The sequence below is a fragment of the Pristiophorus japonicus genome, chromosome 1 (genome assembly GCF_044704955.1).
Source record: "Pristiophorus japonicus isolate sPriJap1 chromosome 1, sPriJap1.hap1, whole genome shotgun sequence".
NCBI classification, from domain to species: domain Eukaryota; kingdom Metazoa; phylum Chordata; class Chondrichthyes; family Pristiophoridae; genus Pristiophorus; species Pristiophorus japonicus.
The window spans coordinates 511,864,802-511,882,060 of NC_091977.1; the positions used below are offsets into that span (position 1 = coordinate 511,864,802).

The window sequence follows — 17,259 nt, forward strand, 5'->3', positions numbered from 1 at the left end:
CAGACTAGAACTGGAGCAAACTAAATGCCGAGAATTTGAATTTCTAAGCTACTCCATTCTACATCAGTTGCTCCAAAAAATCAGGAGCAACTGAGGCCAAAACTTGGGCCCATGGTGTGGATATATAGCAAGAAAGATAAGATTCACAATAACTGCTATCCAGTGAACTTTTTATAAAATTCAAGTGTCAATTAAACTAGACTGTGAAGAATCTGGGCTTTTCAAGAATGGACTGGGTAAACATAGAAACATAGAAAATAGGTGCAGGAGTAGGCCATTCGGCCCTTCGAGCCGGCACCGCCATTCACTGAGTTCTTGGCTGCACATGCAACTTCCTGCTTTCTCGCCATACACCTTGATCCTCCCAGTAGTAAGGACTACATCGAACTCCTTTTTGAATATATTTAGTGAATTGGCCTCAACAACTTTCTGTGGTAGAGAATTCCACAGGTTCGCCACTCTCTGGGTGAAGAAATTTCTCCTCATCTCGGTCCTAAATGGCTTACCCCTTATCCTTAGACTGTGACCCCTGGTTCTGGACTTCCCCAACATTGGGAACATTCTTCCTGCATCTAACCTGTCTAAACCCGTCAGAATTTTAAACGTTTCTATGAAATCCCCTCTCATTCTTCTGAACTCCAGTGAATACAAGCTCAGTTGATCCAGTCTTTCTTGATATGTCAGTCCCACCATCCCAGGAATCAGTCTGGTGAACCTTCGCTGCACTCCCTCAATAGCAAGAATGTCCTTCCTCAAGTTAGGAGACCAAAACTGTACACAATATTCCAGGTGTGGCCTCACCAAGGCCCTGCACAACTGTAGTAACACCTCCCTGCCCCTGTACTCAAATCCCCTCGCTATGAAGGCCAACATGCCATTTGCTTTCTTAACCGCCTGCTGTACCTGCATACCAACCTTCAATGACTGATGTACCATGACACCCAGGTCTCGTTGCACCTCCCCTTTTCCTAATCTGTCACCATTCAGATAATAGTCTGTCTCTCTGTTTTTACCACCAAAATGGATAACCTCACATTTATCCACATTATACTTCATCTGCCATGCATTTGACCTATCCAAGTCACTCTACAGACTCATAGCATCCTCCTCGCAGCTCACACTGCCACCCAACTTAGTGTCAACCGCAAATTTGGAGATACTACATTTAATCCCCTCGTCTAAACCATTAATGTACATAGTAAACAGCTGGGGCCCCAGCACAGAACCTTGCGGTACCCCACTAGTCACTGCCTGCCATTCTGAAAAGTACCCATTTACTCCTACTCTTTGCTTCCTGTCTGCCAACCAGTTCTCAATCCACGTCAACACACTACCCCCAATCCCATGTGCTTTAACTTTGCACATTAATCTCTTGTGTGGGACCTTGTCGAAAGCCTTCTGAAAGTCCAAATACACCACATCAACTGGTTCTCCCTTGTCCACTCTATTGGAAACATCCTCAAAAAATTCCAAAAGATTTGTTAAGCATGATTTCCCTTTCACTAATCCATGCTGACTTGGACCTATCATGTCACCCCTTTCCAAATGCGCTGCTATGACATCCTTAATAATTGATTCCATCATTTTACCCACTACCAATGTCAGGCTGACCGGTCTATTATTCTCGGTTTTCTCTCTCCCTCCTTTTTTAAAAAGTGGTGTTACATTGGCTACCCTCCACTCCATAGGAACTGATCCAGAGTCTATGGAATGTTGGAAAATGACTGTCAATGCATCCGCTATTTCCAAGGCCACCTCCTTAAGTACTTTGGGATGCAGTCCATCAGGCCCTGGGAATTTATTGGCCTTCAATCCCATCAATTTCCCCAACATAATTTCCCGACTAATAAGGATTTCCTTCAGTTCCTCCTTCTTACTAGACCCTCTGACCCCTTTTATATCCGGATGGTTGTTTGTGTCCTCCTTAATGAATACCGAACCAAAGTACTTGTTCAACTGGTCTTTCATTTCTTTGTTCCCCGTTATGACTTCCCCTGATTCTGACTGCAGGGGACCTACGTTTGTCTTTACTAACCTTTTTCTCTACATATCTATAAAAGTTTTTGCAGTCCGTCTTAATGTTCCCTGCAAGCTTCCTCTCGTACTCTGTTTTCCCTGCCCTAATCAAACCCTTTGTCCTCCTCTGCTGAGTTCTAAATTTCTCCCAGTTCCCAGGTTCGCTGCTATTTCTGGCCAATTTGTATGCCACTTCCTTGGCTTTAATACTATCCCTGATTTCCCTTGATAGCCACGGTTGAGTCACCTTCCCTTTTTTATTTTTATGCCAGACAGGGATGTACAATTGTTGTAGTTCATCCATGCAGTCTCCAAATGTCTGCCATTGCCCACCACTGTCAACCCCTTAAGTATCATTCGTCAATCTATCCTAGCCAATTCACGCCTCATACCTTCAAAGTTACCCTTCTTTAAGTTCGGGACCATGGTCTCTGAATTAACTGTTTCATTCTCCATCCTAATGCAGAATTCCACCATATTATGGTAACTCTTCCCCAAGGGGTCTTGCACAACGAGATTGCTAATTAATCCTCTCTCATTACACAACACCCTGTCTAAGATGGCCTTCCCCCCTAGTTGGTTCCTCGACATATTGGTCTAGAAAACCATCCCTTATGCACTCCAGGAAATCCTCCTCCACCGTATTGCTTCCAGTTTGGTTAGCCCAATCTATATGCATATTAAAGTCACCCATGATAACTGCTGCATCTTTATTGCATGCACCCCTAATTTCCTGTTTGATGCCCTCCCCAACATCACTACTACTGATTGGAGGTCTGCACACAACTCCCACTAATGTTTTTTGCCCTTTGGTGTTCTGCACCTCTACCCATATAGATTCCACATCATCCAAGCTAATATCCTTCCTAACTATTACATTAATCTCCTCTTTAACCAGCAATGCTACCCCACCTCCTTTTCCTTTTATTCTATTCTTCCTGAATGTTGAATACCCTTGAGTTCCCAGCCCTGATCATCCTGGAGCCACGTCTCTGTAATCCCAATCACATCATATCCGTTAACATCTATTTGCACAGTTAATTCATCCACCTTATTACGGATACTCCTTGCATTAAGACACAAAGCCTTCGGGCTTGTTTTTTTAACACCCTTTGTCCTTTTAGAATTATGATGTAGTGTGGCCCTTTTTGTTTCTTGCATTTGTTTACTCAGCCTTCCACTATTGCTTTTTACCTTTCTACCATCTGTTTCTGACTCCATATTACTTCGCCCTGTCTCGCTGTATAGGTTCCCATCCCCCTGCCATATTAGTTTAAACACTCCCGAACTGCATTAGCAAATGTTACCCCCAGGACATCAGTTCCAGTCCTGCCCAAGTGCAAACCATCCCTTTTGTACAGGTCCCTCTTCCCCCAGAACTGGTTCCAATGTCCCAGGAATTTGAATCCCTCCCTCTTGCACCACTGCTCAAGCCATGTATTTATTCTAACTATCCTGCTCCCTCTACTCTGATTAGCACGTGACACTGGTAGCAATCCAGAGATTACTATCTTTGAGATCTTACTTTTTAATTTAACTCCTAGTTCCCTAAATTCAGCTTGTAGGACCTCTTCCCGCTTCTTACCTATATCGTTGGTACCTACATGTACCACGACAACTGGCTGTTCACCCTGCCTCTCCAGAATGCTCTGCAGCCGCTCCGAGACATTCTTGACCCTTGCACCAGGGAGGCAACATACCATCCTGGAGTCTCAGTTGCGGCCGCAGAAACTCCTATCTATTCCTCTTACAATAGAGTCCCCCATCACTATAGCTCTCCCACTCTTTTTCCCGCCCTTCTGTGCAGCAGAGCAAGATGGATTAAAAGTATGAATCATAGAATCTTGGTGCTGCTGAAAGAAGTTCTGTCATATAATAGGGCTATCAAAAACTGACATGCACACACAAATAACCTTTGCTTGCCATTTCTTCTATCAAGAGAAAATATTCTAATATCGGCATCACCAGCATCTCACCAGAATTCAAACCCCAAGTTTCAGGAAAAAGCTGGCAATTTGGTGCATTTGTTTTGTTTTCCTTTTGACCTCTGTGGATATATAGTGTGGATATATAGCAAGAAAGGAGGCCATTTCGGTCCATCATGTCCGCGCCGGCCAACCAGAGGCTATCCAGCCTAGTCCCACTTCCCAGCTCTAGGTCCCTAACACTGCAGGTTACGGCACTTCAGGTGCACATCCAAGTACTTTTTTAAAAATGTGGTAATGGTTTCTGCCTCTACCACCCTTTCAGAAAGTGAGTTCCAGACCCCCACCACCCTCTGGGTAAAGAAATTTCCCCTCAAATCCCCTCTAAACCTTCTACTAATTACGTTAAATTTATGCCCCCTGGTTGTTGACCCTTCTGCTAACGGAAATAGGCCCTTTCTATCCACTATATCTAGGCCCCTCATAATTTTATACACCTCAATGAGGTCTCCCCTCAGCCTCCTTTGTTCCAAGGAAAGCAAACCCAACATATCCAATCTGTCCTCATAGCTAAGATTCTCCACTCCTGGCAACATTCTCGTAAATCTCCTCTGTACCCTCTCTAGTGCAATCACGTCCTTCCTGTAATGCGGTGACCAGAACTGCACTCAGTACTCCAGCTGTGGCCTAACAAGTGTTTTATACAGTTCAAGCATAACCACCCCCTGCTCTTATATTCTATGCCTCGGTTAATAAAGGCAAGCATTCGGTATCCTTCTGAACCACCTTATCTACCTGGCCTGCTACCTTCAGGGATCTGTAGACATGCACTCCCAGGTCCCTTTGTTCCTCTACACTTTTCAGTGTCCTCCCATTTAATGTATATTCCCTTGCCTTGTTAGCCCTCCCAAAATGCATTACTTCACACTTCTCCAGACTAAATTCCATTTGCCACTGTTCTGCCCACTTGATTGATATTGGGGAGGGCATCAAACATGAAATTAGGGGTGCGTGCAATAAAGGTGCAGCAGTTATAATGGGTGACTTTAATATGCACATAGATTGGGTTAACTGGAAGCAATACGGTAGAGGAGGATTTCCTGGAGTGCATAAGGGATGGTTTTTTAGACCAATATATCGAGGAACCAACTAGGGGAGAGGCCATCTTAGACTGGGTGTTGTGTAATGAGAGAGGATTAATTAGCAATCTCGTTTTGCGAGGCCCCTTGGGGAAGAGTGACCATAATATGGTGGAATTCTGCATTAGGATGGAGAATGAAACAGTTAATTCAGAGACCATGGTCCAGAACTTAAAGAAGGGTAACTTTGAAGGTATGAGGCGTGAATTGGCTAGGATAGATTGGCGAATGATACTGAAGGGGTTGACTGTGGATGCGCAAAGGCAGACATTTAGAGACCGCATGGATGAACTACAACAATTGTACATTCCTGTCTGTCGTAAAAATAAAAAAGGGAAGGTGGCTCAACCGTGGCTATCAAGGGAAATCAGGGATAGCATTAAAGCCAAGGAAGTGGCATACAAATTGGCCAGAAATAGCAGAGAACCCGGGGACTGGGAGAAATTTAGAACTCAGCAGAGGAGGACAAAGGGTTTGATTAGGGCAGGGAAAATGGAGTACGAGAAGAAGCTTGCAGGGAACATTAAGACGGATTGCAAAAGTTTCTATAGATATGTAAAGAGAAAAAGGTTAGTAAAGACAAACGTAGGTCCCCTGCAGTCAGAATCAGGGGAAGTCATAACGGGGAACAAAGAAATGGCAGACCAATTGAACAAGTACTTTGGTTCGGTATTCACTGAGGAGGACACAAACAACCTTCCGGATATAAAAGGGGTCGGAGGGTCTAGTAAGGAAGAGGAACTGAGGGAAATCCTTATTAGTCGGGAAATTGTGTTGGGGAAATTGATGGGATTGAAGGCCGATAAATCCCCAGGGCCTGATGGACTGCATCCCAGAGTACTTAAGGAGGTGGCCTTGGAAATAGTGGATGCATTGACAGTCATTTTCCAACATTCCATTGACTCTGGATCAGTTCCTATGGAGTGGAGGGTAGCCAATGTAACCCCACTTTTTAAAAAAGGAGGGAGAGAGAAAACAGGGAATTACAGACCGGTCAGCCTGACATCGGTAGTGGGTAAAATGATGGAATCAATTATTAAGGATGTCATCGCAGTGCATTTGGAAAGAGGTAATATGATAGGTCCAAGTCAGCATGGATTTGTGAAAGGGAAATCATGCTTGACAAATCTTCTGGAATTTTTTGAGGATGTTTCCAGTAGAGTGGACAAGGGAGAACCAGTTGATGTGGTATATTTGGACTTTCAGAAGGCTTTCGACAAGGTCCCACACAAGAGATTAATGTGCAAAGTTAAAGCACATGGATTGGGGGTAGTGTGCTGACATGGATTGAGAACTGGTTGTCAGACAGGAAGCAAAGAGTAGGAGTAAATGGGGACTTTTCAGAATGGCAGGCAGTGACTAGTGGGGTACCGCAAGGTTCTGTGCTGGGGCCCCAGCTGTTTACACTGTACATTAATGATTTAGACGAGGGGATTAAATGTAGTATCTCCAAATTTGCGGATGACACTAAGTTGGGTGGCAGTGTGAGCTGCAAGGAGGATTCTATGAGGCTGCAGAGCGACTTGGATAGGTTAGGTGAGTGGGCAAATGCATGGCAGATGAAGTATAATGTGGATAAATGTGAGGTTATCCACTTTGGTGGTAAAAACAGAGAGACAGACTATTATCTGAATGGTGACAGATTAGGAAAAGGGCAGGTGCAAAGAGACCTGGGTGTCATGGTACATCAGTCATTGAAGGTTGGCATGCAGGTACAGCAGGCGGTTAAGAAAGCAAATGGCATGTTGGCCTTCATAGCGAGGGGATTTGAGTACAAGGGCAGGGAGGTGTTGCTACAATTGTACAGGGCCTTGGTGAGGCCACACCTGGAGTATTGTGTACAGTTTTGGTCTCCTAACCTGAGGAAGGACATTCTTGCTATTGAGGGAGTACAGCGAAGGTTCACCAGACTGATTCCCGGGATGGCGGGACTGACCTATCAAGAAAGACTGGATCAACTGGGCTTGTATTCACTGGAGTTCAGAAGAATGAGAGGGGACCTCATAGAAACGTTTAAAATTCTGACGGGGTTAGACAGGTTAGATGCAGGAAGAATGTTCCCAATGTTGGGGAAGTCCAGAACCAGGGGACACAGTCTAAGGATAAGGGGGAAGCCATTTAGGACCGAGATGAGGAGGAATTTCTTCACCCAGAGAGTGGTGAACCTGTGGAATTCTCTACCACAGAAAGTTGTTGAGGCCAATTCACTAAATATATTCAAAAAGGAGTTAGATGAAGTCCTTACTACTAGGGGAATCAAGGGGTATGGTGAGAAAGCAGGAATGGGGTACTGAAGTTGCATGTTCAGCCATGAACTCATTGAATGGTGGTGCAGGCTAGAAGGGCCGAATGGCCTACTCCTGCACCTATTTTCTATGTTTCTATGTTTCTATGATATCTTCCTACAGTCCGTAGCTTTCTTTTTCATTATCAATCACACAGCCGATTTTTGTATCATCTGCAAACTTTTTAATCATACCCCCTATATTCAAGTCTGGATCATTGATGTATACCACAAAAAGCAAGGGATCTAGTAGTGTGCCCTGTGGAACCCCACTGGAAACATCTTCCAGTTACAAAAACACCCATCAACCATTACTCTTTGCTTCTTGCCTCTGAGCCAATTTTGGATCCAACTTGCCACTTTGCCCTGGATCCCATGGGTTTTTACTTTCATGACCACTATGCCATGTGGGACCTTATCAAAAGCTTTGCTAAAATCCACACACACTACATCATGCGCACTGCCCTCAACAGCCCTCCTGGTTACCTCCTTGAAAATTCAATCAAGTTAGTCAGACACGACCTCCCCTTAACAAATCTGTGCTGATTGTCCCTGATTAATCCGTGTAGATTTATCCGGTCCTTCAGGATTTTTTCCAATAATTTTCCCACTACTGAGGTCAGGCTGACTGGCCTGTAATTACTTGGTCTATCCCTTTCTCCCTTCTTAAACAGCAACTGAAGAATAACTTGTGCAGTCAACACAATTGGGACAAAATTACAGGTAGACTAATTTGGGATTGATAGCCTGAGGAACGGACCATCTGTATCGAAACATCACTGGAGCAAAGGACAATTGGAACTTGAACAAAATCAGAAGGCATGTTGAACTATTGTTAAACTGGACCAAGTTTCAAAGGCATTATGTACTTGTATTGCTTCAAACTGCCTTGGGAAAGACTGTCTGTTTTGTCATTTGGCAAGGACAAGAGACAGCATGCATTTATATAGCACCTTTAAAGTAGTAAAATGTCCCAAGGCGTTTCACAGGAGCGTTATCAAACAAAATTTGACACCTAGCCACATAAGGAGATATTAGGGCAGATGATCAAAAGCTTGATCAAAGAGGTAGGTTGTAAAGGTGGAAAGAGATGTACAGAGATGGAGAGGTTTAGGGAGGGAATTCCAGAGCTCAGGGCTCAGCAGCAGAAGGCACGGCTGCCAATGATGGAGCGATTAAAATAGGGGATTCTCAAGAGGCCAGAACTAGAGGAGCACAGATTTCTCGGAGTGCTGGAGGAGATTACAGAAATAGGGAGGGGAGAGGCCGTGGAGGGATTTGAAAACGAGGATGAAAATGTTTTTAAATCAAGACTTTGCTTAACCAGGAGCCAATGTAGGTCAGCGAGCAAAGGGGTGATGGGTTAATATGACTTGATGCAAGGTAGGATACAGGCAGCATGGGAATGGCGGGGACTGAAGACAATGGCTTTGATCTTCCCAATGATTAGTTAGAAAAAATTTCTGCTCATCCAGTACTGGATGACAATTTAGAGACAGAGGAGGGGCTGAGAGAGTTGGTGGTGAGATAAAGCTGGGTGTCATCAGCGTCCGTGGAGACTAATGCTGTGGTTTCGGATGATGCTGCCGAGGGGCAACATGTCAATGAGAAATTGGAGGGGGCCAAAGATAGATCCTTAGGGGGACATCAGAGGCAACGGTATGGAAGCGGGAACATAAGCCATTACAGGTGATTCTCTGGCTATGACAGGATAGATAAGAAAGGAAACAGGCGAGTGCAGTTCCTTTGCGCTGAACGACAATGGAAAGGCATTGGGAGAGGATGACGTGGTCAACAGTATCCAAGGCTGCAGACAGATAGTGGACGAGTGATAGTTTACCTTCGTCACATTCACAAAGGATGTGATTCCATGACACTATTTTGAAGATGGACAAGGGGGTTATCCCCAGTGTCCTGACCAATATTTATCCCTTAATCAACATCACCAAAACAGATTATCTGGTGATCACATTACTGTTGTGGGAGCTGCTGTGTGCAAATTAGTTGTGTCTCCTGCATTACAACAGTGACTACACTTCATTGCCTGTAAAGAATTTTGGGACGTCCTGAGGTCATGAATATAAATGCCAAGTCTTTCTTTTTTTAAATTCTGTAGGGAAATAGGGAGAATTTTCTTTACTCAGAGCATGGTTAGAATGCGGAACCCTCTGCCAAAAGAAGTGATTGAGGCAAATAGCTTAGATGTTTTCAAAAGGAAACCAGATGAATACATGATGCTGAAAGACTGATAAGTTAGATGGAATTAGAGACTCGTGTGGTGCATAAACACCAGCCCTGACTAGATGGGCTGATTGGCTTGATTATGTGCTGTATATTCTATGTAATGTAAAAATAAGGGACAAAATTGCAGTAAACAAAATGCATAATAAACACATAATAAAAGCAGAACTTGACTATAAAGTCACTACAAAGCAGTGACTCTGATTATGTCCGACCAGCATATCATCCCGACTAAAAAGCAGCATATTCTTTGACTCAAAGTCAGCAAGACTCACTTTTCTTACTTCATTTACTCACTTTAAGATATACACACAAATATTCTTGCAGTTTACACATTTTGAAAGTACAGGTACAAAACAATCTGAATTTTTTTTTAAAGCCTGTCATTTTTTTTGAGTTCATTTCCTTCCCAGAAATGAATGCCTCAGAACAAGTTTGAAACTCTCTTGCTGGGTCGAGTATCAGAAAAGTTTAAAGCCGAAGTCTTGGCGAAACAGGAAATTAGATTGGGGCGGGGGGGGGGAATTCCAAGTTACCAAGCTGTGCCCCTCAGAGAAGCTCGAAAGAAATTTCAAATCCAAATGTGGCATGCAACATCAAGCATCTGAAATGTGAAGAGCATGGAAGTATGTGCAGGTAAGAACCGAAATAAATACTTACGATATCCTAATAGTTTGTGAATGACCATGTATAGGATCCAAAAGCGACTTTAAATCAAGAAAACAGCACCATATTGCTCACTTAATTGCACTGGCGCGGTTTAACACCGAGAACATAACTTTCTTCAACAGCTGACTGGCAGCTTTCGCCGACTCTGCGTCGGAAGGTGTTGAGCAACCGCGATCACGCGATTTTCTTTTTTCCACAATCCAAAATACTTCACATTCCCTTCCTCCTATTTATTTCCTTGGTGGACAATCCCGCTTCTCTCGGTCTTGATTCGCCACGTCCTGAACTGAAGGAAAACCCGCCGCCGTCAATGCCGCACTCTCAGCGGCTCGCGCTTCTGTGCGCGTCAACGTGAGGCGCGCGCCCGCTCCTGGCGGCTCACGAGAGGCGCATTCAAACTGGCAACGATGGTGTGCCCTCGCGCGCGCTCCTTCAACGGCAGGATAGAGTGAGTCACAACTGCATGGGTTGTCAAGGCCAACACTGGGCAGGAATCGGCATCTTGCTTGACTCAAGTGCAGCTGAGTATGGTTTGATCACCAAAATAGTCTTCACCAAAAAAAGAGGGAGAGAGAAAACGGGTAATTACACACCGGTTAGCCCGACATCAGTAATGAGGAAAATGTTGGAATCAATTAGTAAGGATGAAATAACAGCGCATTTGGAAAGAAGTGACAGGATCAGACCAAGTCAGCATGGATTTATGAAAGGGAAATCATGCTTGACGAATCTTCTGGAATTTTTTGAGGATGTAACTAGAGAGTGGACAAGGGAGAACCAGTGGATGTGGTGTATTTGGACTTTCAAAAGGCTTTTGACAAGGTCCCACACAAGAGATTGGTGTGCAAAATCAAAGCACATGGTATTGGGGGTAATGTACTGACGTGGATAGAGAACTGGTTGGCAGACAGGAAGCAGAGAGTCGGGATAAACGGGTCCTTTTCAGAATGGCAGGCAGTGACTAGTGGAGTGCCGCAAGGCTCAGTGCTGGGACCGCAGCTCTTTACAATATACATCAACGATTTAGATAAAGGAATTGAGTGTAATATCTCCAAGTTTGCGGATTACACTAAACTGGGTGGTGGTGTGAGCTGTGAGGAGGACGTTAAGAGGCTGCAGAGTGACTAGGACAGGTTAGGTGAGTGGGCAAATGCATGGCAGATGCAATATAATGTGGATAAATGTGAGGTTATTCATTTTGGGGGCAAAAACAGGAAGGCAGAATATTATCTGGATGACGGCAGATTAGGAAAAGGGGAGGTGCAACGAGACCTGGGTGTCATTGTAAAGTCCGGACCTTGCAGTACAGACTTACACGAGGCACATCTTGAATTCAAGGTCACTCAGGACCTGCACCTTTATTTCACAGCTCTGGAATGCCTCACTTGCCTGAGACCTGCCTTTATATACCTTTGCGGGACAGGTGTGCAGTGTTTCCTGCAAGTGCACCCCTGGTGGTAACATAGAAACATAGAAAATAGGTGCAGGAGCAGGCCATTCGGCCCTTCTAACCTGCACTGCCATTCAATGAGTTCATGGCTGAACATGCAACTTCAGTACCCCATTCCTGCTTTCTCACCATAACCCTTGATCCCCCGAGTAGTAAGGACTTCATCTAACTCCTTTTTGAATATATTTAGTGAATTGGCCTCAACAACTTTCTGTGGTAGAGAATTCCACAGGTTCACCACTCTCTGGGTGAAGAAATTCCTCCTCATCTCGGTCCTAAATGGCTTACCCCTTATCCTTAGACTGTGTCCCCTGGTTCTGGACTTCCCCAACATTGGGAACATTCTTCCTGCATCTAACCTGTCTAACCCCGTCAGAATTTTAAACGTTTCTATGAGGTCCCCTCTCATTCTTCTGAACTCCAGTGAATACAAGCCCAGTTGATCCAGCCTTTCTTGATAGGTCAGTCCCGCCATCCCGGGAATCAGTCTGGTGAACCTTTGCTGCACTCCCTCAATAGCAAGAATGTCCTTCCTCAGGTTAGGTGACCAAAACTGTACACAATACTCCAGGTGTGGCCTCACCAGGGCCCTGTACAACTGTAGCAACACCTCCCTGCCCCTGTACTCAAATCCCCTCGCTATGAAGGCCAACATGCCATTTGCTTTCTTAACCGCCTGCTGTACCTGCATGCTAACCTTCAATGACTGATGTACCATGACACCCAGGTCTCTTTGCACCTCCCCTTTTCCTAATCTGTCACCATTCAGATAATAGTCTGTCTCTCTGTTTTTACCACAAAAGTGGATAACCTCACATTTATCCACATTATACTTCATCTGCCATGCATTTGCCCACTCACCTAACCTATCCAAGTCGCTCTGCAGCCTCATAGCATCCTCCTCGCAGCTCACACTGCCACCCAACTTAGTGTCATCCGCAAATTTGGAGATACTACATTTAATCCCCTCGTCTAAATCATTAATGTACAGTGTAAACAGCTGGGGCCCCAGCACAGAACCTTGCGGTACCCCACTAGTCACTGCCTGCCATTCTGAAAAGTCCCCATTGACTCCTACTCTTTGCTTCCTGTCTGACAACCAGTTCTCAATCCATGTCAGCACACTACCCCCAATCCCATGTGCTTTAACTTTGCACATTAATCTCTTGTGTGGGACCTTGTCGAAAGCCTTCTGAAAGTCCAAATATACCACATCAACTGGTTCTCCCTTGTCCACTCTACTGGAAACATCCTCAAAAAATTCCAGAAGATTTGTCAGGCATGATTTCCCTTTCACAAATCCATGCTGACTTAGACCTATCATATTACCTTTTTCCAAATGCACTGCTATGACATCCTTAATAATTGATTCCATCATTTTACCCACTACCGATGTCAGGCTGACCGGTCTATAATTCCCTGTTTTCTCTCTCCCTCCTTTTTTAAAAAGTGGTGTTACATTGGCTACCCTCCACTCCATAGGAACTGATCCAGAGTCAATGGAATGTTGGAAAATGACTGTCAATGCATCCACTATTTCCAAGGCCACCTCCTTAAGTACTCTGGGATGCAGTCCATCAGGCCCTGGGGATTTATCGTCCTTCAATCCCATCAATTTCCCCAACACAATTTCCCGACTAATAAGGATTTCCCTCAGTTCCTCCTCCTTACTAGACCCTCCGCCCCCTTTTATATCCGGAAGGTTGTTTATGTCCTCCTCAGTGAATACCGAACCAAAGTACTTGTTCAATTGGTCCGCCATTTCTTTGTTCCCCGTTATGACTTCCCCTGATTCTGACTGCAGGGGACCTACGTTTGTCTTTACTAACCTTTTTCTCTATAGAAACTTTTTCAATCCGTCTTAATGTTCCCTGCAAGCTTCTTCTCGTACTCCATTTTCCCTGCCCTAATCAAACCCTTTGTCCTCCTCTGCTGAGTTCTAAATCTCTCCCAGTCCCCGGGTTCGCTGCTATTTCTGGCCAATTTGTATGCCATTTCCTTGGCTTTAATACTATCCCTGATTTCCCTTGATAGCCACGGTTGAGCCACCTTCCCTTTTTTATTTTTACGCCAGACAGGAATGTACAATTGTTGTAGTTCTCTAAATGTCTGCCATTGCCCATCCACAGTCAACCCCTTAAGTATCATTCGCCAATCTATCCTAGCCAATTCACGCCTCATACCTTCAAAGTTACCCTTCATTAAGTTCTGGACCATGGTCTCTGAATTAACTGTTTCATTCTCCATCCTAATGCAGAATTCCACCATATTATGGTCACTCTTCCCCAAGGGGCTTCGCACAACAAGATTGCTAATTAATCCTCTCTCATTACACAAAACCCAGTCTAAGATGGCCTCCCCCCTAGTTGGTTCCTCGACATATTGATCTAGAAAACCATCCCTTATGCACTCCAGGAAATCCTCCTCCACCGTATTGCTTCCAGTTTGGTTAACCCAATCTATGTGCATATTAAAGTCACCCATTATAACTGCTGCACCTTTATTGCACGCACCCCTAATTTCATGTTTGATGCCCTCCCCAACATCACTACTACTGTTTGGAGGTCTGTACACAACTCCCACTAACGTTTTTTGCCCTTTGGTGTTCTGCAGCTCTACCCATATAGATTCCACATCATCCAAGCTAATGTCCTTCCGAACTATTGCCTTAATTTGCTCCTTAACCAGCAATGCTACCCCACCTCCTTTTCCTTTTATTCTATCTTTCCTGAATGTTGAATACCCCTGGATGTTGAGTTCCCAGCCCTGATCATCCTGGAGCCACGTCTCCGTAATCCCAATCACATCATATTTGTTAACATCTATTTGCACAGTTAATTCATCCACCTTATTGCGGATACTCCTTGCATTAAGACACAAAGCCTTCAGGCTTGTTTTTTTAACACCCTTTGTCCTTTTAGAATTTTGCTGTACAATGGCCCTTTTTGTTCTTTGCCTTGGGTTTCTCTGCCCTCCACTTTTCCTCATCTCCTTTCTGTCTTTTGCTTTTGCCTCCTTTTTGTTTCCCTCTGTCTCCCTGCATTGGTTCCCATCCCCCTGCCATATTAGTTTAACTCCTCCCCAACAGCACTAGCAAACACTCCCCCTAGGACATTGGTTCCGGTCCTGCCCAGGTGCAGACCGTCCGGTTTGTACTGGTCCCACCTCCCCCAGAACCGGTTCCAATGCCCCAGGAATTTGAATCCCTCCCTGCTGCACCACTGCTCAAGCCACGTATTCATCTGCGCTATCCTGCGATTCCTACTCTGACTAGCACGTGGCACTGGTAGCAATCCCGAGATTACTACTTTTGAGGTCCTACTTTTTAATTTAGCTCCTAGCTCCTTAAATTCGTTTCGTAGGACCTCATCCCTTTTTTTACCTATGTCGTTGGTACCAATGTGCACCACGACAACTGGCTGATCTCCCTCTCTTTTTAGAATGTCCTGCACCCGCTCCGAGACATCCTTGACCCTTGCACCAGAGAGGCAACATACCATCCTGGAGTCTCGGTTGCGGCCGCAGAAACGCCTATCTATTCCCCTTACAATTGAATCCCCTATCACTATCGCTCTCCCACTCTTTTTCCTGCCCTCCTGTGCAACAGAGCCAGCCACGGTGCCATGAACTTGGCTGCTGCTGCCCTCCCCAACAGTACCCAAAGCAGTGTATCTGTTTTGCAGGGGGATGACCACAGGGGGCTCCTGCACTACCTTCCTTGCACTGCTCTTCCTGTTGGTCTTCCATTCCCTATCTGGCTGTGGACCCTTTCCCTGCGGTACGACCAACTCGCTACACGTGATACTCACGTCATTCTCAGCATCATGGATGCTCCAGAGTGAATCCACCCTCAGCTCCAACTCCGCAACGCGGACCGTCAGGAGCTGGAGGTGGATACACTTCCCGCACACCTAGTCGTCAGGGACACTAGAGTCGTCCCTGAGTTCCCACATGGTACAGGAGGAGCATAACACCCGACCGAGCTCTCCTGCCATGACTTAACCCTTAGATACACTTAAATTGGCAACAACAATGTTAAAGTTTACTCACTGTTAAACTACTCACCAATCACTTACCCCCTTGGCTGTGATGTCACCTTTTGATTTCTTTCTACTTCTTTTTTGCCTTCTCTCCCCGCTGCAGCTGCACAGGTACGCCTCTCGCTGCCGCTGGGCCTTTATAGGCCTCACCAACGCCAGGAACTCCCGCCTCTCGCTGCCGCCGCCTCTCGCTGCCGCTGGGCCTTTATAGGCCTCACCAACGCCAGGAACTCCCGCCTCTCGCTGCCGCCGCCTCTCGCTGCCGCTGGGCCTTTATAGGCCTCACCAACGCCAGGAACTCCCGCCTCTCGCTGCCGCCGCCTCTCGCTGCCGCTGGGCCTTTATAGGCCTCACCAACGCCAGGAACTCCCGCCTCTCGCTGCCGCCGCCTCTTGCTGCCGCTGGGCCTTTATAGGCCTCACCAACGCCAGGAACTCCCGCCTCTCGCTGCCGCCGCCTCTTGCTGCCGCTGAGCCTTTATAGGCCTCACCAACGCCAGGAACTCCCGCCTCTCGCTGCCGCCGCCTCTCGCTGCCGCTGGGCCTTTATAGGCCTCACCAACGCCAGGAACTCCCGCTTGTGGTTACAGGTCATATCTACAGTCATGTATAGCATGGTAAGATACAGTATGTACAGTTGTGTGAGATACATGACATCACCCTCCCCCAAGGTCTTATTGTCTTTATAGATTCAGTCTCTCAGGTGGTCTACGCTCTCGCGTGGAACGTCTTAGTTGTGGTTCAGTTGTTTGCCTTCGTGCCTGTTGTTCTTTCGGTGTGATTGCTGGTATCTCGCCTGGGCTGTCTGTTTCGTTCAGTATGATTGTTGGTACCTTGCCTGGGCTGTCTGTTGAGATTGCCCTTTCCTCAGGTTGTTCCCTCTGTCTGTCCACCAGGTGTGGTGTGAGTTCCACATTGTAGTCCGCCTCTGGTTCTGCAGTGTTGTTGGTGAATCTACTTTTTACTTGGTCTACATGCCTCCGGCAGGTTTGGCCATTGTTCATTTGTACAACCAGTAGCCTGGTTCCTTCCTTGCCTGTTACTGTCCCTGCAAGCCATTTGGGATCCCTGCCTTAATTTAGCACAAACACTTTGTCCCCTATCTCATTCCGCCTCCCCCTCGAATTTCGGTCATGGTACTCAGTTAGCTTCCGGCGCTTTGCCTCAACAATTTCATGCATGTCTGGGAGGATTAACGAGAGCCTAGTCTTTAAGGTACGTTTCATCAATAGTTGCGCGGGGAGAACCCCAGTCAACGAATGCGGACGAGATCTGTATGCCAGCAGTAGTCGCGACAGGCGGCTCTGCAGCGTGGGACCTTGGATTTTAAGCATGCCTTGTTGAATGATTTGCACTGCTCGCTCCGCCTGGCCATTGGAGGCCGGCTTGAACGCTGCCGTCTTAATGTGATTTATGCCGTGGTCAACTATAAAATCTTGGAATTGTGCGCTGGTGAAGCACGGACCATTATCACTGACCAATATGTCAGTAATTCT

At 45.8% G+C, this 17,259-nt stretch overlaps 1 protein-coding gene across 3 annotated transcripts in view; it reads right to left on the minus strand.

Moving 5' to 3' along the window:
• dennd3a (DENN/MADD domain containing 3a) overlaps positions 1-10,545 on the minus strand; it is a 201,493-nt gene extending 190,948 nt beyond the window's left edge. For 2 of the 3 annotated variants that reach the window (XM_070895716.1, XM_070895700.1), the window contains exon 1: positions 10,266-10,545. In XM_070895716.1, the coding sequence (XP_070751817.1) occupies positions 10,266-10,293 (28 nt within the window). In that variant the 5' untranslated portion in view covers positions 10,294-10,545. The remainder of the gene's footprint in view (positions 1-10,265) is intronic. The other variant, XM_070895709.1, reaches the window with a different exon arrangement.
• Positions 10,546-17,259: the final 6,714 nt, after the last annotated feature.